At 53.6% G+C, this 26,495-nt stretch overlaps 1 protein-coding gene across 2 annotated transcripts; it reads right to left on the bottom strand.

The window, feature by feature from the left end:
• On the bottom strand, positions 1-26,486 carry DRAXIN (dorsal inhibitory axon guidance protein). Of its 2 annotated transcripts, none has more exons than XM_019756310.2 (7): positions 26,167-26,486; positions 13,449-13,909; positions 11,193-11,383; positions 9,962-10,073; positions 9,489-9,578; positions 7,887-7,976; positions 1-4,438 (listed from the first exon to the last, which is right to left on the bottom strand). In XM_019756310.2, exons 2-7 carry the CDS (start codon positions 13,897-13,899, stop codon positions 4,326-4,328), a joined length of 1,047 nt encoding a protein of 348 aa, XP_019611869.2. In that variant the 5' UTR covers positions 13,900-13,909; positions 26,167-26,486; the 3' UTR covers positions 1-4,325. The 2 variants fall into 2 exon arrangements, with proteins under 2 accessions (XP_019611869.2, XP_074190147.1); XM_074334046.1 differs by lacking the exon at positions 26,167-26,486 and adding an exon at positions 14,175-14,331 and having other exon boundaries at positions 4,179-4,438.
• Between the last annotated feature and the right edge of the window lie 9 nt (positions 26,487-26,495).

The following is a 26,495-nucleotide window of genomic DNA, read 5'->3' on the forward strand; positions in this document are numbered from 1 at the left end:
TTATCAACCATCATCTCTTTATTTACAGCTCAAGAGAGCACATGCAACACGCCATCACAGGACTACAAGGGCATAGCACCGCCCCCCTCCCCCTGTTGCCCCACACTTTAAAGAGGAACCACAGCCTCCCAGGGACATTCCTAAGATGAAGAACACCCAACGGCTGAGGGCCCCAGGCCCAGGTGATCCACTAGATTTCCTCTCAAAATAAAGACCAGTTTCAGTCCCGGAGGCCAGGCCTCAGAGCCTGCGAATTCGTCATTGCTGGTTATTAACTGGGCAAATCTCAGATTCGCCAACTCAGACCTGAATGCAAATGCCCCTGAATCATCCCAGTGCCCCTGGCCCAACAGTTTTGTGTCCTAGACCTGTCTCTCACTTTCTCCTGCAGAAAAAAATGGCCTGGAGAACTTGTTAAAACTCACATGGCTGGGCCCCACCCCGAGATTCTGATTTAGCAGGTGGGGTCTTGCGTTTCTGCCAAGCACCCAGGTGATATTGGTTCTGGAGTACGCTGGGAGTAAGGAGGGACTAGGAAGCCTCTTGCACCCAGAAGAGGTCATGAATCCTAAATCACATCAGCCATCCTGACGTAGGATACAGAAAATACACTCCCTGCAATGTACGCCCTTCGTTCTGCAAACTGCCAGTTAGTTCCTGCCTTTCCCTCCCCAGCACACGCACACACACACTCCACACACCCTCCTCTCAATCTCACATGAGAGTGAAGGTCATCATTGAGGTGTAGGTGTCCCTTCCAGCCCCGTGAATCCCCTGAGGAGCCTAAATGGTTTGCTTTGTTGGCCCTTCCCACTGTCTCTCCCAGCATGCGCTTTTCCTTACTGTTCTGTTTTATAAAACATGTTCCTTGCAGGGCACATGTATCACCACTGTCTCTCCAGCTGAAAAGTGAATCCCATTCTGGGGAGCTGGATGCCCATTACTCGACATTTGATTTCATTGGGTATGTTGAATATGGCTTGAAGGAAGGATTCACCTGAGCATCTGAGCAGAGGAAGGGGGCCATGGCTTTGCGATTTGACTTGTCTGTTACTACCCAAAGGGCCAGTGAAGCTGTCACGTTCCCATGAGACTTGGCCCTCGTGTCCTCTGACCCTCCGCGCACTCCCAGTAGGCTTGGGAGCCACTCTTGGCGATGCCAGACAAATCACAGAAAGGCAGCCTCGTGGGAACGGTGAGTATCTCTGGGGAATGGCTGCAAGGCTCCACATGAGGAATGCAGGAGGCCACAGGTGACTGTCCCGCAGCTATTGGTTTCCACTTGGCCCCCTGCTCAGCTCCCCGCCCCTGGGGTATATTTTTAAAAACTCATGAACCTGTTATCACAAAGCCACCAACACCTCCAGCTCTGCCTCAGTGCCTGGAAACTGTGCATGCTGCCTCAGGCTGAGTCCAGAGCAGTTTTCCAAACCTCTTTGACTCACACCTTCTTTCTAATGGAGCATCTCATGGCCCCAGTGTTTCAGGGGTAACAGTTTGGGCAAGAAGCCTGAACGGTGACTTAGAAATGATCTTTGAATATGCAATGGATCATTATCAAAGAACAGAACACCTACCAAAATTATCCTCGAAAATAAATTAGGTAACACTGGGGGCTTATTATGTGCCAGGCACTGTTTGAAGCATATAAAAAGCTTTTCTGTGATTATTTCTCACAACACCTCTACGAAGGAAGTTATTATCCCCATTTTACAGATGAAGAAATCAAGGCACAGAGACCTCAAGGAACTTTTCTAAGGTCATAAAGATGGTGAGAGGTGGAGCAGGCCTTTTGTCACCAGGTGCATTCCCACAGTCAGTGGGACGAGAGCAGCCCTCGGACCCAGGTGCACAATAGGGTCACCTGGAGAGCTTTGAAAACACATGAAACCCAGACACAACCTAGTCCAATTAAACCTGAATCTTTGCAGTTGGGCATCAGGGCCTTTAAATATTCCTCAGGTTATTCTAATGTGCAGCCAAGGTTGAGACTAGCAGACTAGATAGAACAGGCATCTGTCTGCAAATGACAGCCTGTGAGCCAAATCCAACCCCCTGCCTATTTTTGTGTATTCTACAAGAGAGGTTTTTACATTCTTTAATGTGTTTTAGAAAATCAAGAGCTGAGTAAGGCTTGGTGACATGTGAAAATTATATGAAATTCAAATCTCACTGTCCATAAACAGTTTCATTGGAACACAGCCTAAAATATTTCTCTGGCCCCCCATGGTAAAGTTGGTCAAACCCTGGATTAGAGGAAATTGGCTTCTGTCCCAGCAGAAGAAATTTAAGATAGACCTAAGGAAAAACTTCCTGCCAGGGAGGTTTTCTTAAACACTGAGGGGGTTGGAGGTCCCTAACTCTGGAGTTAAGAGGATTCCACTCCCACCCCCCATTGCAAATGCCAAATGGAGGTAGCTAGTGCAAATAGGCCCTGAATTTCCAACTGTGGAATACTTTCGTGGGCAGTGACAGTTCTGTGGGTCCTCTCAGCTTTGTCCTGACCTTCTGTTTTCCATTGCTGATGTCGGGGCCATCTAACTGCTGCCCCCCCAGACATAAACCGTGCTGGGTTTCCTGCCTGCAGCCACACCCCGAGGGCTCCATCAGTCTCAATCAGCCACCCCTGTGAGGCACACACAGCGCGGGTGTTGTCTGCTCTCAAATAGACAAAGCTGCCGGTGGATTCGATTTCCAAAGAGCCGGCTTTGATCTCTTTCAGTTCCCCTGCCCCACCTCCCAATATTCCCATGCCCATTGAACTTGAATAGGAGAAATGGGCAAGCATATTTGGTTTCTCCTAGATCTGTCTGCTTTCCTTGGTGCCAGACCCCTGACCTCGACTGATTTCTCCCAAGGGAGTAAACAGCTCTGGCATCCTGTGGGCGTGGTCCCTCCCTCAGGCAGGTGTCCAGGCTGCAAGGGATTTGGATGGGAAGGCTTTTGTCATTTGCAACCTGGTTTGCCCTGGACCAGATGCCAGAGGTATTCAAGTGGCACTCCGGAGGTGACCTCTAGAGCCAGCTCTGTTGGGAGAGACGGTCTGGGTGGGCATCATGGCTCTGGCCTGTGGGGGGCAGTTAGCTCCAGATGGCACCTTGACTTCAGCAGCACCCCAACTCCTCAGTGGGCTCTGCTGCAGAAATGTGGGATGGGGTTCCTAACACGGTCTTCTGCGAGGCCTGGGAACCACAAGATGAAACAATGTGGGTGCACATGGGCAAGTGTGTGGGTTTCTTCAGTCCCTGTGTGCGATAGATTCTCAAAGGGCAGTAAGTACAAAAGCTAAAGAACCCCTGAGGTGGAAGCTGTCAGGACAACTCCAAAATATAAGGCCCAGGACTGGGTGAGCAAGGCCATAGGAATCTACGGAACCCATCATAGTTCAGAATGCCAGTTCCCAGGCAGGCCCATCTGTTCATATCGTGCCTTACAAGCAAGCAGGTGCTTCCTGCAGGTTTTGTGTTGTTTTGAAGGTACACCTTTGTCCAGGGAAGGAAAAGAGCAGTCAGTTATTGCAGCTTTACTCTAGCAAAAGGAACTACCATGGAGAAGCTGGGATAAGTCCTTAGTTGTGCAGGAGCAAGACCGTGTCCTGTGGAGGCCCAGAACCTCGGCCCAGGTTCGCAACCCAGATCCACGTTTACTCCCTGGGGCTTAGGTGCTCTCAGTGGGGTCCCAGGACCAGCAGCACAGACAGGCCGTGGGTTTGTTAGAAAGGCAGAATTAACTGAGGCAGAATCTGCATTTTCACCAGCCCCCAGGGGATTCGTACACAGGTTAAGGCGTGAGGAGCACCGAGATGAGACCCTATATAAGTCATATGACTCAACTGTGCCTGTTTCCTCACCTGTAAATGGTGATAATGTTTACTTTAGGTTGTGATAACTAAGTGGGGTAACGTATGTCAGGAGTTTCGCACAGTGCCTGGTACATAAGAGGTGTTCCGTATTCATCTCCCGCCCTTGGGTTCCCTATCTCTCAGGGAGTTTCCATTTCTTTTCCGCTCAAAAACCTCTTCGTTTTTCAACTTGAAGCTGTTGCAGTGCTGCGGCAGGACAGTAGAGGGCACTCTGGACATTTCCATGGCTGAGAACCCCCCGCGCAGGGAGGGGCGGTGGGTGCAGGTGTACTGCTGCTCCGCTCCTGGGCAGGCAGTTTCCCAGAGCTCCCTTCCCGGGGGTAGTGTCCTGGGCCGAAGCTTGCAGCCTGTCATCTGCTCTCCCATGTGCTCTCCCACTGCTAGTTATAAACAAATTGCCCACTTCTGCAAACCTTCCGCCCTCAGTCCCCAGGCCGGTGGGGAGGCGCCTTGCGTGGGGCAACTAGACATTGATGAAGGATCCCTGGTCGCCGTTGGCCGTCTCGGGCTCCACGCAGCGCCCCTTCCTCCGTGTGACCCTGCGGTTCCGGTGGAACTTGGCATAGCAGCGCAGCCCTAGGCAAGGGAGACACGATTGGGGTGTGCCCAGCCAGCCCCCTCCCCATCCTACCTCTGCACCCTCTCACTACCACCCCCTTCTTTACACTGCCTCACAAACAACCCATCCTTTGCACAGCAGCCTGAATGAATGGGAAGAAAGGAAGGATGAACAGATGGAGCACAGGGGATGTTTAGGGCCATGAAACTATTCTACGTGACACTGCAATGGTGGATGCCAGTCATTATGCATTTATAAAAAACCACAGAATGTACCACACGAAGCATGAACCCTAAAGTAAACTATGGACTTTAATTAATTAATAATAATGTTTCAAAATTGGGTTGTCAATTGTAAAAAGATGTACCACACTAACGCAAGATAATAATGAGGAAAATGTGGAGGGTATGTGAGAAATGTATTTTCTGAACATTTTTTTTTTTTTGTAAACCCAGAACTGCTCTAAAAAAGTGTATTAAAGACTTTGTAAAGAGACACAAATTCTGCCCTCTCCCCATAAAACCCCCCATGGCTCCCCCATTGTACTCAAAAGTAAATCTGATAAGTCTTCCTGCTCTGCCTCATATACCCAGCCATTTCCTGCCTCAGGACCGTTGCACTTGCTGTTCTCTCTGCCAGAAATCCCTTCCCCAAGCTCTTTGCATAGGTGGCTCCTTCATGGCCTTCAGCTCTCAGAGACCCACCCTGGCCACCCTAATGAAAGTAGGTGTGGCCCTGCTGGCCCATCCTGGGAAGGGTTTCCTGGCTGTGTCTCTCTCCATGATGGCCTGAGACAGGCATCCCCTAAGATACATGGGTAGATACACTTTTCATTCAAGGCCACATCCTCTGGTTGGTGGGGGAAAGAGATGTCAGTGTGGCCTGAGCAAATCCTACATCTCAGGTTAGGAGTGACCACAGAGAGAAGGCATTGCTACTTTAAGATCCAGTTATGTCACTGTCATGAGAACAAAGGGGCTGCTGTGAAGTATGTGCTTGGTGGTCTAGAATTGACACCTGGGTTAGTGGGCTTTTAGACCTGTGGCCACATAAGTGACATTTGGGAGGGGACAGGAGATTCATGAGCAGGAGTGGTTGGTAGCCACAGAAGCCCTTCCAGAACCCCCTAGAATCCAGGCTGGCCCTGACTGCTGGACTTCAGCTCTGAGCCCTGTGTTCAACATTCTGGGATATCTCAGGAGTTTTCAAGAGCCCTGAGGGCTCCTGGCATCCCATAGATCCGTGGTGTGGCATCTTGGTGACAACTTCCCCTCCTCCTGGACCATTTTAATGAACTGCCTAAGCTGTCACTTCTACTCTTCACTTTTTTTTTGAGCCTGAGTCTCCAGGGAGGAAGCAAGAGTTTTGAAACCAACCATTGTGAGAGGGATCAGCTGAAATGAGCAGATGGGACTTTGGTTGCAAAGCCGACATACCCTCTGGATGCCTTGAAAGCTGCCCCCTCCCACCTGAAGCCCAGGGGCGGAAGGAAGGATTCCTGGGCCACCCACTGTGTCCAGCCAGGCACCAACTGGCTGTGTACAGCTCAGTAGGGCCAAGTCCCCTGCATTTGTGCAGGCTGGACCTAGAGGCCAAGGACTGAGGTTTGGTCCCAACCCTGTTCTGGGCTCCCTCAGCTGGAGTGCCTCCTGCCTATTGTGTACCTCAGTCTCCTCCTCTGTGAAATGGGGCCTGGCCCTGCACACAGGTACCAGAAGGCAGCTTGCCAGCATCCATCCCACTTTCCACCCCTGCCTGCCTCAATCCCCTCTCACCTCCCAGCTGGTCCTCCATCTCCTTTGCTGCCCCCACAGCCCTGCAGCCGGAGAGAGCTTTTAAACTTCTAAGTCAGAGCCTGTCACTCCCCTGCTTAAAACCTGCCTGCAGTTTCCAATCACAAATCAAACAAGGCTGACAAGGTCCTCTGACCAGTTTCTCCCACCTCCCCTTGTGTTACTTCCCCATGGCCACTGTGTGCCAGGCCCACTCAACATGCCAGCTTTGTTCCTGCCTGAGGTCCTTGCTTTGTTCCTGCCTCTCACCTGGGACTCCCCCCACCACCGCCCCCAGGCCCCCCAGCTTCAGGTAGCTGGTTCCACTGTCCACTCCTGTCCATCCTTTCTGAAACAACTCCCAGACCTCTGGATTATTTTCTTTACAGCCCTATTACTTTCTGAAGACATCTATTTATTTGCTTATTGTCTACTCATCTCACTAGAATGGACTCCTTGGGTGCAAAACTTGCCAGCTCTTTTCACTGCTGAATCCCCAGTGTCCAGAACAGTACCCGACACATAGTAGGCACCCAACAAATATTTCTTGACTGACTGGATGAATGAATAATCAGACCTATGTTGCTTTATTGCTTTCATAGCAGATAATTTCTGAGGCTAATGTAAGCAAAAATAGGGCATGCATCTCAGGATGGTTAAGAGAGGGACTGAGACGATATTCTATCATGTAGATGTGAACACTAATTGGATATTGAATGCTATTGAGTAATTATTGTTTATTTTTGGTATTGTTTTTAAAAGAGTACATATCTTTTAGAGACATATACTGAAATGTGCATAGATGAAATAGCGCTAAACTCTCAGGAGTTGCTTCAAAGTCAAATTGAAATGGGGGAACAGGGAAGGGGAGAGACACCACAGATTGGTGCTGAGTTGGTAATTATTTAAGCTGGGTGATGGGAAACGGGGGTTCATTATTCTGACTACTATTCTAACTACTCAGTGTATATTTGAAATGTTTCAGAATACAACATTAAAAATATTCCCCTACTTTTCTAGCTGTGTGAGTTTGGGCAAGTCACTTAACCTCAGTTTGCGGACGTGTAAAATGGGGACCATAATAGCTCCCTTCCTGGGATGGCTGTGACGATTTAAGGAGACCATGGGAGGAAAATGCTTAGCACAGAGCCTGGCATACCTGGGCACACCTGGGCAGGAGGCACCTGCTACTCCAGGTGGGAGCTCGGAGGAGTTAAAGAGGTAGCCAGGCAAGTGCATCCTTCCCTGGTACAGGCTGGGAAATCCACCCCCCAGCCCTGTTATCACACTTGGAATGCCTCCCCTGAGATAGAATTCTGGCCTGTAAGCACCAGCCTTCTCAGATTTGATCTTATTTAAAGAGATAGGCTCCTCTTTCCTCCCTTTCCCTGCCTCCAGATCATGGGAAATCATGCCAGCTTGTATTTCATGAGGTGAGAAAAGCAAATCTGAGACACGATGCCAGAACCAAGACTAAATGAGTTCACAGACTGGGAAGGCCCCGAGCAAAGCTGTTCTCGCTCACGGCTTCCGCTCCCAAGGGATTCTCCCATCCCCTCCTTCGCCACAGGCCCCTCAGTCCACCCTCTGCCAGGAAATCGTGTCCCCCACTCAGTGCAGAACCAGCCTCAAGGAGAAAGGGAGGTTTCGTGATTCTCAGAGCACAAGGAACCCCCTGGGAGTCCAGGCTCACCTTCCACACACATGCAGTCGTCGAAGCATTTGTTGTTGAGGCCCCGGTTATGGGGCGTGCAGAGATGCTCCCGCAGGTCGCAGCAGGTCCCTGCCAACACAGCAAGCACACATGGTCAGCCAAGCTGAGTGGACCCTCCCTGCCACGCTGCACACGGTCCCACTGGACAGGAGATCCATCATCTCTGTGGCAGGGCCGTGCCCCAGTAGGGTGGGCCATCTGGTGTGCAAGACTCCCAGCCGGAACCACCGATGGATGCCGAGGCTGAGGCCCCTGGGGGCATGTGGCAGAGACCCCAGCTGCCCCAGATGGGCTATTGATTGGTCATGGGAGGGGCAAAGGTGGTGTGGGATCACTTCTCAGGGAAAGCGGGTAGAACAGCTGGGGGCTGCCAGATGTAGAGTCAGCTTGGAGCGGGGTGGGGTGGGGTGGGGGAGCCTTAGGGATCATTGACACCAATGTCCTCTTTTGACAGATGGGGAAACTAAAGCCCCTCTCCCCTCCCAGAAGCAGTGAGATTTTCCAAAGCAGGCTTAAGGCGTGGCCGCACCCACCACAGAGCCAGCTCTCAGTGACCGTCCAGTTGGCCCAAACTGCAGCCTTTTCTTTCTGCTCAGGGTGAAAACAATGGTTTGGAAAGAAAACAGCCTGTCAGGGAGCTGGTGGTCTGGCTTACACAATGCCAAATGCTGGTTCGGTTGCTGTTTTGTAGAATATTCTGGCTACCCAATTAACAAGCATGGTGCCACCAAGATGTGTCACTCGGATCTCCCTCCAAGGCATTTGCTGCCCAGCAGCAAAGAGAACAATTAGCTGATGGCCTCTAGCTGTCAGCACCTTCAGGAGCCACCTGGGCCAAAGTCACAGTGTCCCTGAGCAGCCCCAGCCAGTTCCTGGCCATCTCTGCCCAAGGTGGGTCTCCCCTTGGACGTAATCTTTGCTCTGGAGCTCCCCATTGGCCGGCTGAGACTGCATCACAGTTTTCACTGTTAATTTCTGCTTTCTCCCCCTTTTATTGTTCACAGGCCTTACCTCCCCTCCCCCAGAATAAACCTGCTCATCTAACGCCTCTTCAGTATCTGCTTCCCAGAGGTCCAGACTGACCCAACCAGGGCCAGCAGGTTAGGGCTTCAGACAAAACATCAGGCCCCTTGCTGAGCATGTCATCAAAGACCTCCCTAGAAAGCCCAGGAGTGTCGTGATGGGACAAGGACAGAATTAAGCCCAACCAGGTTTTAGGAGGAAGAAGTCAAGAGAAGGGCCATCCTGACTAAAGGCAGCGTGGGGCAGTGGTGAAGAACCAGGCAGGCTCAGGTTTGGGCCACTTCCCAGCTATGTGACCTTGGCTGAGACACAGCCTCTCTGAGGCTCAGCTTCCTGGCTTGCACATTGGGGATCAAAGGGTCTCTTTCTCTGGGTTGCTATGAGGATTCAATAAAGTTCGACAGTCGCTCTCAGTAAAGTGGTAGCTGGGGTCGTTATTCCTTACGTATCCGTAGAGGGTCATGGACCCGCAGGCCGTCCTCACAGCCCTGGGGAGGTCCAGCCCACCCCACCCAGGGCCCCCAGCACCCAACCTTGAACACGATGCTGCTTCGGTACCTGGTAGGCAGTCTTGGTGATGGTCACATGGTTCCCCTTCGGCTGGTGATGTTTCGTTACCATCACCAGAGAGTTTACCCCGGCTTTTCTCTGGGGACAAAAAGATCTGTGGTCAGATGCTGAGGCCAGCAGAGCAGAGAGATTAAGCTCACAGATGCAGGTGTCAGAGTGTTCACACTGCCACTCCCGCAGTGTGGCTTGGACACTCGGCTTCAGCTGATGGCTTCTCTAAAACGGGATCCACAGCAGTACAGACATACCGTTTTGTTTTTGTTTTAGAGTAAAATGAAAGTGTTTGGTATGTGATAAGCTCTTGACAGCAGCATTTCCATTTGGGGTGTCCATTCTGGGGTAGACTCAATGCCCCGCCCCGCCACTTGGAGTATCTGTAGGTCAGGCTGGGCTGACCAACAGATGGTGGTGGAGGGAGGCAGGGAGCCCCAGCACGGGAGTGGTGGGGTAGGTGGACGTACCTTTCTTTTTTGCAGCGGGCCAGACCTCAGGTTTTAAGTCTTCATAATCAGTCCAGTCAAACAAGGCCATGTCCAGTGTGGGCATCACCTCCCCGTCAGGCCTCGGCTGAGCCTGCAGAAGGTGGGTGGAGAGGAGGGAACCTGGAGCTCCCAACAAGTGGAAGCTGGAATGTGGGGCCCCCGGGTCAGAGGGCAAAGGAGGGGGTCCTCAGAAGCCAGCTCATCCTCTGATAGCCCCCGGATGTGGTGTGGGCTCCGGTGGCCACTCAATTTTCTCACCGTGCATCCACCAGCCCGCCAGGATGGTGCCTTCAGGTAACCGACCCAGACGGAGGAGTTGTCCATCAAACTCTCTGAGGGCGGGGCTGGGAAGGCAATCATGCTGGCTCAGGGTCTCTACCCCCAGGAGAGGGAGTTGGAGGATGCCAGCTGCATACTACCTTGTCCCTCCTCTCCCCTGAAGAAGTTGTCAGCTCTCCGTGGCACCATTGAGGCCATGCCACAGCTCAGTTCCACTCACAGCCCTGGCCAGCCATCTCAGGGTTGGGTCTGCCCACAGTGGGCAGCACAGGCAACATTCAGGGCTGGGTGCCCCACGGGTGGACTTCAGGGGGTCTGCGACAGCATGGAGAGCCATGTGTTTCTGGGGGGTGGTCCGTAGCTTTTATCAGAACCTCAAGGGGTGCAAGACCCAGAAAGACAGTGAGAAAGATCTACTGCTGAAAATTAAGGTTTCTTTCCTTCTACATATATGTTTTATTGATCATTTTAAATATTATTCTGAAAAAGAAAAAAACTTCAAAGCCACACTTACTCGCCTTCTCTGTCTCCATATACCTCTTTTAAAGGTTTGAAGCAGATGTTAAGTGTTAACTAATGCTTGTTAATTGTGGGTCCTGGGGACATAATTTTTTACATTGCTGTTCTCTGCACTTTTTGGTATGTATAAAATTCTCCCCCAAGGGCCTTCTCGATGCAGAGCCCAGTGTGCTGAGCTGGCACTGGCTTCTTTGGCTGACCCTCGAGTGAGCTCCCAGGACCCTTTTCTCTGGGACAGTGGCAGCCCTTCCAGGACAGAGCACCCCCTGGGCTGTCGCTGGGCTGACGGCCATTAGGAGACCTGGTTTCCAGCCAATCCCGGTGGTTTTTTACCAATTCCATCCCATTCCTGTGCCTCACAATATGGTCTCAAGGACTCTTCCAGCTCCAAAGCCATTCTGAAACCCCTTACCTGGGGCCACAGAGATGTGACAGGCAGGATCAGGGATTCTTTCGTGGCAGGTGCTGCCTCAAAGGTGGTGAGGTAGAGGATGGTGGGGGCCAGGCTTGTGGAGGAGTCCTCCATCACGGCATCCAGGGCCTGGTCTTCGGAGAGCTCCACCTTCTTCCTCAGGGAGCTGGGACCTCGGACCAAGCCTTGCCCTGACACACAGAGCAGGAAACACAGGGGCTTTATCTGTTTGCTACCCCTTATCACCCAAAGCAGAACCTACATGTCCTGCTGCAGACAAGGGGGTAGCAGGGACCACGGGACCAGTCATTGGCCCAGCAAGCACCCCTGCTGCCCACCCTCCTGGGGAGGTGGAAACGGGGGACTGGAGGTGGGCGAATATCTTGGATGAACTTGCAGTGTTGCTGGGGAGACAGCCCAAGCATTCTCCCTCTAAAGTAACATTCTAGGAAGTCCAAGTCTCGGTTGGCTGGACGCAGCCAGGTGTAAGTGAAACAAAGGGGAACTAATAGGATTAACTATGGAAGGCTTCCTGGAGGAGGTGAAATCTGAGTAGGGGAGCAATGTGATGAAGCTGAGAGGCATTGCAGAGAGAGTGGCCTTTGAAAAGGCTGGGAGGAGAGAGCCCAGCTTATGACACACAAGTGACTGCTCCTACTGTCGTGATAAGCACCTCTGTACTGAGCGCCTGCTGTGTGAAACCTGTCGCACTACGCCTGATGCTGCTTTACAAGTGTTATTTTATTTAACCTTTGCAGGAGCTCTGGGAGGTAGGTGTTCTGCCTTATCCCCCCAGAAATGAATTCCAGAGAATAGAAAGGGGACTTAGGGACCATCAAATCCACTCCATTCATTTTCCAGGCTTCACAACTGGTCAGCAGGGCTGGGGCTGGTCCTGGCCTCCAGACCTCCGACGTCCCCTCCTCCCCTTGCCCACTCTGGCTGGAGCTGAGCCGAATTGAGTCCAGCTCTGTGTGTGCCCTCTGGTTTGTCCTCAAGGATGCCAGCCTCCCCGCCCCAACCTGACACATGACCTCCAGGGAACGGGATGCTGAGAGTCTAAGCTAAGCCCTGTGCCCACCTGCCAACTGTATTCTGCCCACTTGGGGGTTCTGAGTAGGCCTGGCAGGGAAGCAAGCTGCAGCTATTTGCAGAGGAAGTGGGACTGAGGCTCCACCACCCTCTTCCTGCAAAACCCCCACTTCATCCACGTTTTTAGCACTAGACCTGCCCCTAGAGGCAGTCTTGTCAATATGAAGAGTCTTGGAAATTGAGGTTGTCTACGTGGGCAGGTGGCCAGGTGTGACTGGGGAGAAGCCAGCTGGGTGGAGCTGCTGAGACAGTTTGTTCAGAGACTGAATGGGCAAAGGGAGGGGGAGGCTGGGGCCAGTGGGCAGCTAGACGCTCGCAGGGATTTGAGAATGTGGAGGAAACTTAGAGGAAGATGAGGAGGGCTGTGGGGGTGGGGGTACCCCATGAAACAGACAGGGCAGAGGCAGGAAGAATAAGGATGCGATGCCTCTCCTGGGACACCTGTGTCCAGGTTGGAGGGCAGTGATTCAGCATCACAAGAAAGCTGAGAATTAATCGGTAACAACTGCTCATTGTCTCTGCCATTTGCCAGGCACCATTCTCAGCACTCTACACATCGAGTTGTCTCCAAGTCTAGACTGAGTGCAGATGGGGCCATTATCCTCATTTTGTAGAGGGAGAAACTGAGGCACAGAAAGGTGACTTGCCCAGGGCCACACAGCTAGGAAGTGGTGGAGCCAGGATCTGAATCTGGCACGTCTGGTTTCAGAGTCTAAGACCCGGCTCTATGCTTCAGAGTTGATTAAGTGATATGCTTGGAGGGCACTGAACTGGTCCATTTCTACTCAGGAGTTACATTGGATGGATTTAGGTCAGATACAAAGTAGAACTTCCTACCTTAAGAGGATCATCTCCTGATAAGACCGAGCTTCTGTTGCAACATATCCCTCTTCCTCCCACGCTCCATCCCAGGTCATTCCCAGCCTCCCCCTCTTACCAGATCCCTCTGACTTTGTGAGACAGCCTCCTCACCCTGCAACCTCTGGGTGACCACTGCCTGCTTCCTTCTGGACCTCTGGGTGTCCTCCCAGGGACCTCACACCATTGACACTCCCAGCCTGCCCCTGAAATCCCTTGGCTATTTGGGTCTGAACCCTCTCCCTTCCTCCCCCCTGCCCCTCCTTTCCATTGTAGGACCCCAGCCCCTCCCAGACCTCCAGCTACCTCTGTGCAGTTTCAACCTCTCCCTGCGTCTCTTGTGCTCTCTGCCACGTTTCTTCACTCTCTCGGACCCTGGAGCCCGGTTGTCCTTCTCAGGGTAAGGGAGTGCCAGCCCCAAGAGAAGATTCTTGTCCTGCAGCAGGCCCGCAGGACTCTTCCCAGGGAGCAGGGCCCCTGCCCCTGGCAGCCTGGAGGCCTGCCTTGTGGAGGTGACCACAGCCCCCTCCTGGGCCCGGCCAGGCATGCCGGAGCCCCGCTCCTTCTTGCCCAGGCCCCGCCGGGGGTGGTGGCTGGCCTGAGGCGTCCACAGTGCTGGGCCCGGGATGTTGATGTGATTCTCAGGGACGTTCCGAGCAGGGGTTCCAGGTCCCAGGGAGCCTGCCAGGCTCAGCTCCAGGAGCACCAGGAGGGCGAGGAACAGCATGGGGGCAACGTGGGTGGTGGTCCCAGCCATGGGCTCCTCCCTGCAAGGAAAGCAGCATATAAGGGGGCAGCTCGGCAGCCCTCCTCCCCCACTTCCCTGCTCCCAAATCCCCTCACTCCCATTATTACAGCCCAGTGTTTCTCAACAAGGCTAGAACGGAACTTGGGTCCCCAGGGGACATTTGGCAATGTCTGCAGACATGTTTGGTTGTCAAAACTGGGCAGCACTACTGACGACTGGATGAAGGCCAGGGCTGCTGCTAAACACCCTAAGATGTGGAGGAGCCCCCCACGGTACAGACTCACCTGCCCAGAAAAACCACCGTGCTGAGGCTGAGAACTCCTGGTTTAAATAGTCTAAGCAGCATCCGGCTTCCAGATCAGTCTAGAATTCCTTTCTCTGCATAAACCTCTGCCCTTTGAGTCCCCTAGAATGAGCTGAGTCCTTTCAAGCTCAGAAATAGGCCTCTAGTCCCCAAGACTTGACTCAGAGTCTAATCAAACAATAATAGCGTTTGAGCACGTGCCACAGGCAGGAGGCGTGTGCAGCGCTTTCTGTGAATTTATGTCACTCAGTCCTTTCAACAACTCTCTGGAGTGGCTCCTACTATTTTCTGAAGGGGAAGTTAAGGCTCAGAGAGGTGAAGTCACACCGAGCAAGTGGCATTCATATCATTTTTATGCCTGTGCTCTGAACCCTAAGTGGCTGTCCTGGGACAGCCGTGTTTTGTCCTCACACTTTTCTTTTCTTCCAAGGGTTCTGATGCAGCAGTGTCCCTGCTGGGCTGAAGGACTCTGGATGCTTGACTCTGGCCCTGCAGGGTAGGGTGAGCTGACAGCCCCCCGTTCTTCACCCGAATCGGGGCCTCCTCAGGAGACCCACTGTTCTCCCCCCTTCCCACACCGGAGGAAGAATTGGAGCTTTGGCCGGTCCAGATGACTTTGGAACTAAGGAGGCCTGCGGCTGGGGGATGGTGGGGGTGTCTGCCGGACTCTGGAGACCACCCCCTGCAGCCCCACCCCCCAGTGCCCACCCCTGCACCTGTCTCACTGCATCCAGACTTCGGCACCAGGTTCACCAGGCTGATTGAATTTTATGGACTCCCCGAGGCCTCCTGCGTATTCCATGAGGCTCACAAAAGTGCTTACACAACGTTTCCTTGTGATCTGTGGCCACGTAATTGCCCAGAGCCGAGGAAAGGTTGGTGGGCCCGTGAGGCTTCCCGCATCTCCCTCCAGCCCTCTCAGTTCCTGCAGCCCTCACACTGGCTATCCCACCCCAGGCTCACTTTTAGCCAACCCTAAGGGGCCCTTGACATGGGCAGGGAGAGCAAGAGGGAGAGGGGGGCTGGGGCCAGACCAGGCTGACCCACTCTGAGAGGGCTGGGGGCGGGGGTGAAGGGAGGAAAACAGCTCCCCGGGCCCCCCACTCCTCCTCACTGTTTACCCTGCTTTCCTTTTATCCCTGCCTGGTGTGCCCTGGTACCCTGGGAAGCCCAGGCTCTGGTCTCCACTGCCCTCCACTCTGTTCTTCCTAGAACCATGTATTGGGACAAAGAGGCTGTCCCATCACTTCCCATCTTGTCCCCTGCCCCGTCCCAGGAGCCACCGCACATCCTGGTGAGCCTCAGGGAGCCGTGTGGGACACTGGGATGGGCCTGTGACAACCCTGTCTCATCACACATCCTTGCACTCCTAAGACTATTAACTCTGCAGCCCTGGCCCACTTTCCTGGCCACCTCACCCTCAACAGGAGGCTCCTCTGGCCTTTCCATAACAAGGACTCTGGAGGCTGGGACACATGCAGCTGGCCCATACTCCTGAGATGGCCGGCCAGGAGAAGGGGGCCCATTTTACAGGGTTGTCAGTCAAACATTGTTCCATTCCAAGGGACCCCTCTAGCTCTGTTTCCAGGCCTGAGCCACATGCTGGCTAGTCTGCAGGCTGGCATTTGCCAGGTTTCACCCTCCCCTCGCTGTGTCTGAGAAAAGCTTTGAGTCTGTTGATGCTGTCCGCAAGCCAGCCCTGTCCTTGTGTCTTGCAGGGACACTCATAGCCTGGGAGAAACCCACAGAGTGCCTCCATCAACAGGGACTTTTTGAGTTGTTGGCCAGTGAATGGAATCCCCATCCTAGGGTGAGGGGGAGCAAGGCAGGACACCCAAAAAGTGCAGGCAAGAGATTTGGCAGAGGGGTGAGGAATGGGCAGACCCTTGGGACTGTACAGGCAGCGTGCTGTCTCTGTGGCCACACAAGAGCCAGCCTCTGAGCTCGGTGACCAGCCTGGGCACTGGTCTCAGGACAGCTTCTCTCCTGCAGAGCCAGGAGATGAAGCCCAACCCCACACCTTTATCATGACCCCACCTGAATTTGCTATCTCTCTTTCTCCTACTGAAGTCCTATTGCGAAGACCCCGCCAATGGCCATGGGTCCATTCACACATGGAAAACAGCTCCCCTGATCCCCCACTTCTCCTCACTGTTTACCCTGCCTTCCTTTTATCCTCACCTGGTGTGTCCTGGTACCCTGGGAAGCCCAGGCTGGGCCATCTTGGTTCCCTCCCACCCTTCATATCCTACGAATCATGCATTCAGCCTGCCTGGGGCAGGGGAGAGGGGATTTCAGTGTGCAATGCTGGTACGCTCAGAGGGGGCCATCTCTCTCCCCAGAGTTTATTAGTAACATCCTTCCCCCAGACCCAGCCCATAGTGCTGCCAGATAACTCTGATCATGACCCTCTCCTGCTCAAAACTGTGGGTGGCTCCCTATGGTCTTCCCTTTTAACCACCGACTCCGCACTTTGACACTTAAGACCTTATATAATGTGGCCCCAATCTAGCTTTGCAGCACTGACTTCTATTTCTTTCCCTTCACAGCCAATAGAAACGATTTCCTGGGACCCCAGACACATCCCATCTTTCCTGTTTCTATTCTCCCTTAGGCCATTCCCTCTGACTGGAAACCTCTCCCTTCCACCCTCATCTCTCTGTGTCCAAATCCTGCCCATCTTCTGGGCCCCATCCCAAATGTCCTCTCATACAGGAAGCCTTGTTCACTCCCCCAATTAGATATGCTCCCTCCTCCATGCTCGCACACAGCTCTGCCCAGCTCTGAAGACCTCATGTGCCATTTCATGCTGGGCGATCAGCCTTTCTTAAAGCCCCTGACTAGACAGGAAGATCCTAGGGGGCTCTGTCCCACTTTTTCCTCTGTTCCTATCAGATCTGTAGGACCCTGAAAATAATAGGCACTGATAACTATGGATCGGAATGGAGGTGGATTGAGCACACTCGAACTGACACCTGAGCAGAAGATCGTAAATATATTCTCAGAGTGTATGTGTGTGACGGAGAGAGAGAGAGACAGAGACAGAGAGACAGACACAGAGAACGCTGGAGTGAGGGCTGGGGGACCTGGCACCACTTTGCCCTGACGACTGCCTGGAACTCTCTCTCCAAGCCCATGGGGCTTACACAGATCTTGGCACAGCCCAGCAACCAAGATGCAAGTCTGGCAAAGAGCCACTCAGAAAACGTGGGCTGCTACAGAAGTCGTGCCAAGGATCCACAGTGATGAAGGGCTCCAACCCATTTCTGTCGCTCTGGAAGCCAGTTGGAAGCTGCATCACAAAGCGCCAAACATCCAAGGAAAAGGGGCAGCAGGCACCCCTCCTCCCCCCATCTCCCATCAGCCATGGATGGTTCTGCCTATGGCTTGCTCATGAAGCCTGCTCTTCTCGGGCTGGGTCTGATCCCCGCACTCCCCACATTGGGGACAATCAACAGCTTGGAGTTGCCCCACAAGAGTTGTCAAGGGACATCAGGACCACCCACAACCCAGAGATGGTGCTCTCACAACTGAGATCTAATAATGACTCATTAAAAGCAAAGCAAAACAAAGGAAATCGATAACAGGAGCCGCCACTCCGTGAGCAGCTGGGAAGCCCAGGCTTACACGCTTATTTTGTCTCTTTCTTATCGAATCCTTTCAACTGCTCTGCAGGGCAGGTCATTTTCCACCTTTTTAAAATGAGGAAACCGAGGCTCTGGGAGGGTAAGCCACACATCCAAGGTGACAGGACTGGTGAGTGGCAAAGCCTGGGTTCTCTCTGCACCAGTGCACAGGGGACACCTGCTTCCCCCATGTACGCGCCTGTCATTGCTGAGAGGGCAGGCAGGACCCAGCAGGGGAGACCAGGCTCTGGCAGCTGGGAAGGGGAAACTGACCAAGGAAGGGAAAGGGGCTTATCTCATGCCCTCATCCTGTCCCCACACAATGCGGGGCGAGTAGAGCTGTGGGCTGTCTCCATACAGAAGGCTGCCAGGAAGCAGCATGACATGCAAATTAAGGGAATTCATCCAGCCTAGAGCCTACGTTGATTCCTGAGCCCTTCCCCCCAACAGCCTTGCATTTGGGGTGGGGGGTACATGAGACTAGGCAGGCTCCTGCCCCACCCGCCTGGCTGACAACAGTGGAGCTGCCACCGGTATCCCAGGACAGCTGCAGGTCCCACATTCCTGCCTTGCTGATCAGCTCACCTGCTGCATGATGGGTTGGGTGGGGGTGGGGGTGGGGGTAGCAGGAGGTGGGAGTAGGGCTGGCTGAGAGGAGTCCGATGGGAATCCTGGGGCACGGGCAGGGATATCAGTGAGGCTGATTATGGTACTCAGGCCAGGCTGTGAGCCAGACAACCACCCACTGGGAGAACTTGGCCCATCAACCCCCTTTCCTAACCCTGGGTCTCCTCCTGTGTGAAAGGGACACGTTTGAACCACTGTACTTGGTACAGATGTTTCAGGGGTCTCTTAAGCATTTGCTTCTAACCTCACTTATTGAAACTAGTTTCTCAACTATTTTGAAAACTGTAGTAAAAACAACACTCTCAAAAGCATTCTCTACCCAATTTTCACAGGGGCACAGCCCCATAAGGTAGGCTCCTCCTGGGTCAGTGAAGAATATTCCAGGGACGCAAGGTGAGCAGTTTAATAGAAGAACTGTTGCCATTTGCAACTACTCATTTACTGCTCCAGAATTTTCTGGACACGAGTAACCAAGGCCAGTTAGAGGTTCAGTCTTTTATCGACAAGAGCAAGCAACATCCATTGCATTCTTTCATATCACTGGGGACAGCTTCTTTTTTCCTCATTGATTTAAAATAAGGCAATGTTGTAAATTGAGGGCAAAACAGGGGTCACACAGCACCTCTAGGGAGAAGTTAGAGTCTGACTGTAAGTAAGACCTGAAGTTGTATCTGCAGAAGATGGAGAGAATTGTGACTTTAGGGAGAGATTATTGGTGGTGGTGGGGTGCTGCACTGCTCATAAACACTGCCTGAATTGGTTTTATGTATTGGGATTATTGATAAGTTTGCATGGGAAATAATCTGCACGGCTCAAAAAACTTGGGGTAGTGGGAGTAGAGGACGAAGACCACTGGATCATTAGGGTAGATGATCTCGACGGCCCTGTGTGCCCAGGGAAGCTGGGAATTCATGATCCACTGGGACAAGACTCCTCCATCTGTCTGTCTATCCAGCTGACAGTCCCCTGTGGGAGGGGATGACAGATACCATCCTCCAGGGTCTGGAGTGAGTCCCCAGGGGCTAGAGACATGTATTGAGGCAGCATGAATTCAGAGGACATATTCATGAATGTTAAAAGATAAAAGATAAAACACAACACATATTAACTACCCCATTCCAGGGCCAACCCCCCCGCCCCCACCTGCCTTGCTCTCTGTGCCTGACCCTCAGGTTGATGGGCTGACTGGGACACTTCTGTCTTTCAAAAGATCTTAAGAAAAAGATGCAGAGTGCTGGAGTAGGGGTGGGAGGAGGCTGGACGGGGCGGGGTCCTAATTTTTGCTACTTCTCTGGCCACAGCTCAGATCTTGAAATGATCCTTCCCCTGGAAATACCCTACCCCTCTTCAGCTTATAAGGAACTTGAAGGCAGCTGCCCTCTGTGAAATGTGAATGGGAAGGGACCTCTGACTCCTGAGAGGCCAAGAAACATCTCCAAGGAGAGGGTGCTCCCTTAAGAAAAGCCAAACGTAGCCCAAACACACTGCCTAACTCTGGAGCAATCTTCTCGGGCCCAGGTGATGAGCTCTCCGTGGACCTGGGGTTTCTTGGCCTGCCAGGTACAGCTGAGCACCTCAGAACTTCCCTTCTAGGGACTTGGGCACTAAAAGCTGATATCTGTCCTTCAGAGCAGCAGCCTCAGGCAGGACCAGCCTCCAGGTGGATGCCCCCTTGTCACAAAACTCTCTCCGAGGTCCCTGCGTGCTTCAGGTAATGAAACCGCTTCCTAGACTGCTCTTTGCCTCGGCCCCTGCTTTTCACCAAAACATTCTCCGCTTCATGGTCAGAACAAATCTGATCACTAGCTCTCCAGCATAACTCTTTGGTGGACATATGTACGACACACACAGCAGACAAGATGAACAGCTCCTTAATATGTAAAGAACTGTCACGCCACGCTCAGCCCTCCACACTCCAAGCCTGGGAGCCTGCGGGCAGCGATTGCATGCCCAGATCCCCGATTCTAGTTCTCAGGGCAGATTTTGTCAGAGGCAGAAATCCTCTCTGATGTTATGTTCCCACACTTCCATGAAGATTTTACGGATGTTCTAAGTTGGAATTGACCCGCCTGACTCTTCCCTCTGACACCTCATCATCATCTGATTGGACACTTCCTGGAATGGCTGGAATGAAAGAATGGAGGCCGCCACCCCCAGGCCTCCATCCACTTTTAGAAGAGTGGGGCCACTCTGCAGTCGGCTCTACAAACCTGGAATTCCAGTTGGAGGATTTCAGGGCTCCTGACCCGTTGGCAGCAGATTCCTGTATTCTTTTGGGGGAGATAACTTATTCCCCCCGTGCTGAAAAATGGGTACTAATTTTGCTTGTTCAATCAAAATATATTCTAGATGAGAGGGGGGGATAGATGGGTGAATCCTAAATTCATGGGCTGGGCTCTTTCCAAGGCAATTTGGGACTAGACTTTATCCCTCTATCCCTTCCCACCATCACACCCTATTTGTGACATGGGATTCTTAGCCTGTCGTGAGCTTTGACTATTTAGGAAGTCAACACTCCTGTGTGCTGTGTGTGTGGTTCTGGGAAAGGATGGAACCCAAGCAGTGTAGTTGGGGTGGGTGAGATTTGAAAAAGCTGCCCTGGGAGGGGCTTGTTGACAGCTGGGGTCTTGACAGTCACGAGCTATTCCCTACCCATCTCCCTGCCTCCCTGAGGCTCTGCACACCCCAAAATGCCACCTGTCCAATAGGAAGGAGCCTCTCAGCTCCCCCTAGGTCTCAGGATAGCCAGAGACCCCCAACCCCTCCATAGAACATTATGCAGCTCTCTGCCTCTCGCCCTGCGGAGCCCCAGGTGCTTCTTTACAATGGAAACTGCTGGGCAGAGGGGCACCAGGTGGTCACCGTTTGCTGAGCTTCTCCGGGTGCAGGAGCTGGATGCCACGCAAGGGAACCTGCTCCAATATGAAGGGGACACAGGGCCCCTCCTCCTGGATATGGCCAGTCTGACTGGGGAAAACAGCCCTGGCCCTGCGGAGGTCCCAGCGTGACAGGGAAGATCCAGGTCTTGCCTTGGACTCCTAAACTGACGAGAGAGAGAGAGAGAGAGAGAGAGAGAGAGAGAGAGAGAGAGAGAGAGAGAGAGAACTCCTGCCCTCAGGGCACTCTTAGACTAAGCGAGAAAGGCAACCCCTGCCTAGGAAGCGTCCAGTCTAAAGGAGGAGATCCTGTTGCTGTTCTTAGGAATTTCCCATTCTGACAGGAAAGACACAGTTCTGGCCTCGGAAGTTCCCAGAACAGGGAAAACATACTCTTTGCTTGCTGGAGGGTGCTTTTAATCTGGGGCAAAGACACAGTCCCTGTCCTCCAGGTGTTCCCACTCTGACCTGGCAGAGGCCACAGGTCTAACGAAGGATTCAAGCAGACATAACAATTACTGATTCAAACACACAGATGTCAACCCAAACCCATTGAGCTGAGCCATGTGAGAGCCCCACTGAGCAGATTAGAAGAGCTGTGTGACCTTGAGCAAGTCATCTAATCTCTCTGAACCTCAGTGTCCTCTCTTGTAAGACGCTGGTGGGTGTGAGGATGAGGGGAGGTAAGTTATATGTAGTGAGTGGTACCCAGTAAGGGCGCAATAAACGGCAACTGTTGTTAGTATGAGGAGGGGAGAGAGCAGGAGTTGCGGGGGGCAGCTCCTGGAAGCATCTGTGTATTTGTGCGGGCAGGGGGGCAGGCGCAGGTGGCCACATCCTTATTGCTTGGTGGGGTGATCGATGGTTTCCATAGGGCAGGGCAGGACAGGCCCAGGCCAGCCTGGAGGGGATCATTGTCTTGGCAAATGAGGTTTGGCTTCCCCCACAGGGGCAGCCCCATCTGCTTTCATTGTTGCCAACAGCAGCCTTGGGAATTCCCACCCCCCACCTCCCTGTGAAGGGATGTTGTTGTTGTTGTTGTTGGGGGGGTGCTCCTCAGAGGCCCCACCCACCTGGAGGCTTCCAGCTTTGTACTCCTCTTCCCGTTTCCCACCCCCACCTCTGGAGACGGAGTCCTACCTCCTGCTGTATGTTATAGGTACTGGCTCCTCTCCAGGCCACCTATCCCCCAAACTTCATTATCTTGGTTTTCAGACAATTTAACATCACTTGCTGTTTAGTCAGACCCATCACTTAATCATCAAGTGACAAAATGCCGGCTGTCAGCTCTGGCAGAGGCCAGTGGAAAGTGGAAAGACACCTGGAGTCAGACAAACCTGGGTATGAATCCTGGCTCCAGCACTTAATAGCTGCGTGACCCTGGGCAAGTCAATTAACCTCTCTGGGCTTCAGTCCCACATCTGAAAGATGAGTATGTTTGTCTGCATATCATGTATTGAGCATTTACTAAGCTAGGTCTAGAGCTTTAGCTGCATGATCTAACTTAGCCCTGTGAGGTAGACAATATTTTTCAGATAATAATAGCAAAAATGACTCAACATTGGGACAAAGATCTGGAGGATTTGCCCAAGGTTGCACAGTAGAGTAAGTGGTAGAGCTGGGATTTGTACCCATGGCCATCTGACTCCAAAGGCAGGGTCTTGGCCTTTCTTCGTGCTACCCTCAGTGACAGATACCAGTGTAGATGCCATGACTGATAGGATTGACACATGCTGGGGGCCTTAATTCAGAGCCTGGCACAAAGAGCGCCCCTCAACACTTGTGGGTTCTAAAATTAGTTCATCCCAGCTGATCTGGTTTTAAGCAGGGGTCTCATCCTTCACACCCCCACACACATCCAGGGATGTGTACAGGTGAGCAATGCCAGGCCATGGTGTTGCGGTGTGGGGGCTGCCAAAGCTGGGCCCTGGCGGGAGAGGGGACAGGGTCTTTAGTGGCAAGGATTCAGTCACCTTCTCGGAGGCCTGTAGTCCACTGGCCACAGAGGCCCACTCGAGAGGAAGGGCTGGGGTAGGACAAGCAGTGGGCCTGAAAGGGTCAGAATAGGGATGCTTGTATGATGCATCGCTTGGGAACATGCCCAGGACTCTTCTCTGCTGGGAACATCTCCTCTTGCTAGGCTGTCGATACAGGGAGGTCAGGATACAAATCCCAGCGCAGCCACAGTCCTGGCTGAGCCAAGTGAAGGAACTCCCTCCCAGTCACATAGCTGCTAAGCGATCAGCTGGGATTCAAACCCACTCTGCTGGACTTGGGCAGTCACTTCCCTGTCCAGTCTGTTTCCTCTGCTCTAATCAGTCACAGAAATCATCCTCACCTTCCAGAGGGATGCAGAGCCCCCAGAACCACAGGGATATTCCAGGCGGCTTGCTCCCCCTCCATTCTCCCCAGCCATGGTCTTTTGCTCCAAGGCCAACTCTGCCCCTGGCCTGGCCAGCAGGACCCAGTAGCACCCAGAGATAACCTGCAGCTTACAAGTTTTAGTTGAATCCGGTCTCACTCTATTGACTAGAACAAGTGTGCAGAGCATGTACTGTGGGTCAGGCCCTGGGCTGACAAGTGAAACAAGGCCCAGATCCGCCCAGAGAAGTGCAGACCTCGAGCCAGGGAGGCAGGGGGAGCAGGAGGGCTTCCCACAGGAAGGGACATCTGACCTTGACCTGCAAAATGGGCAGACTTCCATTGTACACAGGGCAGGGGAGGCATTTCGGATAGAGGGAAGAGCCCTATAAAAACTCAGAGGTCAGGGCAGGAAGACAGACCAGTTGTGGATGGGGGTGTAGTGAGAGGCAGGCAGCGTAGTTAATTTAGTGGCAACAGGGAGCCATTGAGGGGTTAACGGCTGGGGAGAGGGGTGGATTGAATGGTGAGCAGGCAGAGAAGGTGCCATCATTTTCATGTGGGTGAGGAGCAAGGACACTCTGAATAAGGTTCCTAGGGGTCGCAGGGGCTGCTCAGCTGGCTTTCCCCAAGGAAGGCTATGGCACGAGAAGGCAGGCCCAGAGATGGTAGAAGGCCCTGGGTTGCTCGAGTTGGTCCCGTCTGCCAGGCAGGATCATGAGCAGGAGGCTGAACGGGGCGTGTGTGCTCCAGTCCCATTCTGGCCTCCCTAAAGAGAAAGGCTCTAGATGTCAGCCCTAGCTGTGGCTGAAAACAAAAACTCAGCCAGGAGAACCTGGAACTCGCCAGGTGGGAGGTTTCCCTCTTCTGGAGTTGGCCTCATTAAGCCACTTAGCTCACACCACTGCAAACTCCTGGGGTGGTGTATTACCTGTTATGACGACGTAAATGATGGTCAGAGGGCCTGGGAGATTATTACACAGCAGGTTCCGGGTCCAGGAAGGAGATCCCCCCCAGAGGAAAAGGAATGGCTTGTGTGTGAGCTAGTTCCATTGAAAAAGAAATCATTGCAAGACAGAGGTTCAGAACTGGGGATGAGTCACCTGGATGCCTCATGATAAATGACCAGCTGTTGGCAACAGCGACAGACACACTGATCTCATTTTGAAAACAGAGACCCTTTCCACCTGATGTTTAAACTCTGATTTTAGAACAAGCAGAGGGAGAGGGAGAAAGAAGAGTGACTGTAAGAATGCAAATGCCTGTATGGGTTTTTTTTGGAGGGTGGTAGTGATGTGGAAGGGGGTATAGTCAGGTTTCTCTGCAGTGTCTCTAAAGCCTTGAATTTTTGATCCATTTTGTCCCCCCTCCCCTCGGGACTGTAGACTCCCTTCACGAGTTCCAGTGTGTGTACTGTGCTGGTATCCAGCCTGCTTTTTCCCTGTTTCCAAACACATTTCTATAGGTAGGCGCTATTTTGATCCGGGTTTATGAAGGGGACACAGGCTCAACGAAATGTGTTCCTTTGTCCAAGTTACTCCCAGAGCCTGTCTGCCTGACCCCAGAGGGATGGTACTAAACCAATACCGGGGCACCTTTTGTGCGTGCCACCAGGCTGGGAGGTGGGCAGCGTGAAGTGCGCTGGGCTGGAGAGACCCGAAAGAGGCGAAGGCCGAGGGAGCCCCAGCGGAGGAAGGAAAGAAGACTTGGCGGCAAACCCAAGAACCTTCTGGTCGCAAACCCGGCGCCCGCAGGCGGCTGAGAACCCCAGCGCGCTGATGGAGAAAAGCTCGCACTGGAGAGGGAGACTGGCTGCGTGGGAGCCAGAGAAGGGTGTTCAGAGCCGTCGGGGTTGCTAGGGCGAGGTACTGGTCCCGGCCTAATTCGAGGGCGCGGAGCCAATGGCGGTGCCGACGGGGGGCGCACCCCAGGGCCCCTTTCCCCCGCAACACACCCCAGTCCCCTGGGCAGCCTCGAAAGGAGCAGGAGGGCAAACCCGCCAGCTCTACTCGGGCTCAGGGAGTCTTCGAAGCTTCTTCGAACGGTGGCGAACTGGGGTTCCTGGACTGAGAGACCACCAGGAGACTCAGAGACAGAGAGACAAAGAGAACGGGTCCCAGAGGGAGAAGGCTAGTGCGGAGGAGGGTAGTGGGCGAGAGCCGCGACCCCGAGAGGGCGGCGAGGGCGCGTGCGAGGCAGAGTGTCACAGCGTGGAAAAGTGAGTGTCCGGCGAACGGTGCGCGGACGAGGGGCCGGGAGCAGAGCCAGGAGCCGAGGGGAGAGGCGGCGAGGAGCCGAAGAGACGGACGGACGGACGGGTTCGAGGGCCGGTAGGTCAGGGAAGAACGCAGCATCCTCACCTCCAGCCTAAGTCCCCCGCGCTCTCCGCCACTGAGCGCGCCAGGTAGCCCACCTTTGTCCTGGCGCGCAGCCAGGTGAGGCGGGAGGGCGGGGCCGGGGGCGGACCAAGGCCAGGTCTTACCTGTCCGGTCGGCGGGGCGGGGACCGAGGGGCTCCGGGCCGAGCGCCTGCGGAAGCCGAACGCAGCCGAGGGCCGAGCAGCGTACACGGGACTGCGCGGTGAGGTGCGCGGGCGGCAGGAGGATGTGCCCAGGCTGCGCCGGGATGGAGGGAAGGGGGCGGGGGCGGGCGGGGAAGGGGGCGGGAGCGCGGGGAGGGGCAGCAGGGAGCGGGCTCCGCGGCCCCCCGCCGAGGGGCAGCCCGGGGCCGGCCCGGGCCCCGCGCGCTCCCGGCCCGCGCGCCCTGGCCAGCTGGGCTCGGCGTTCCGGGCCCGCTCCCCAGAGGCCTAGC

The sequence above is a fragment of the Rhinolophus sinicus genome, linkage group LG06, assembly GCF_036562045.2.
Source record: "Rhinolophus sinicus isolate RSC01 linkage group LG06, ASM3656204v1, whole genome shotgun sequence".
Taxonomy (NCBI): Eukaryota; Metazoa; Chordata; class Mammalia; order Chiroptera; family Rhinolophidae; genus Rhinolophus; species Rhinolophus sinicus.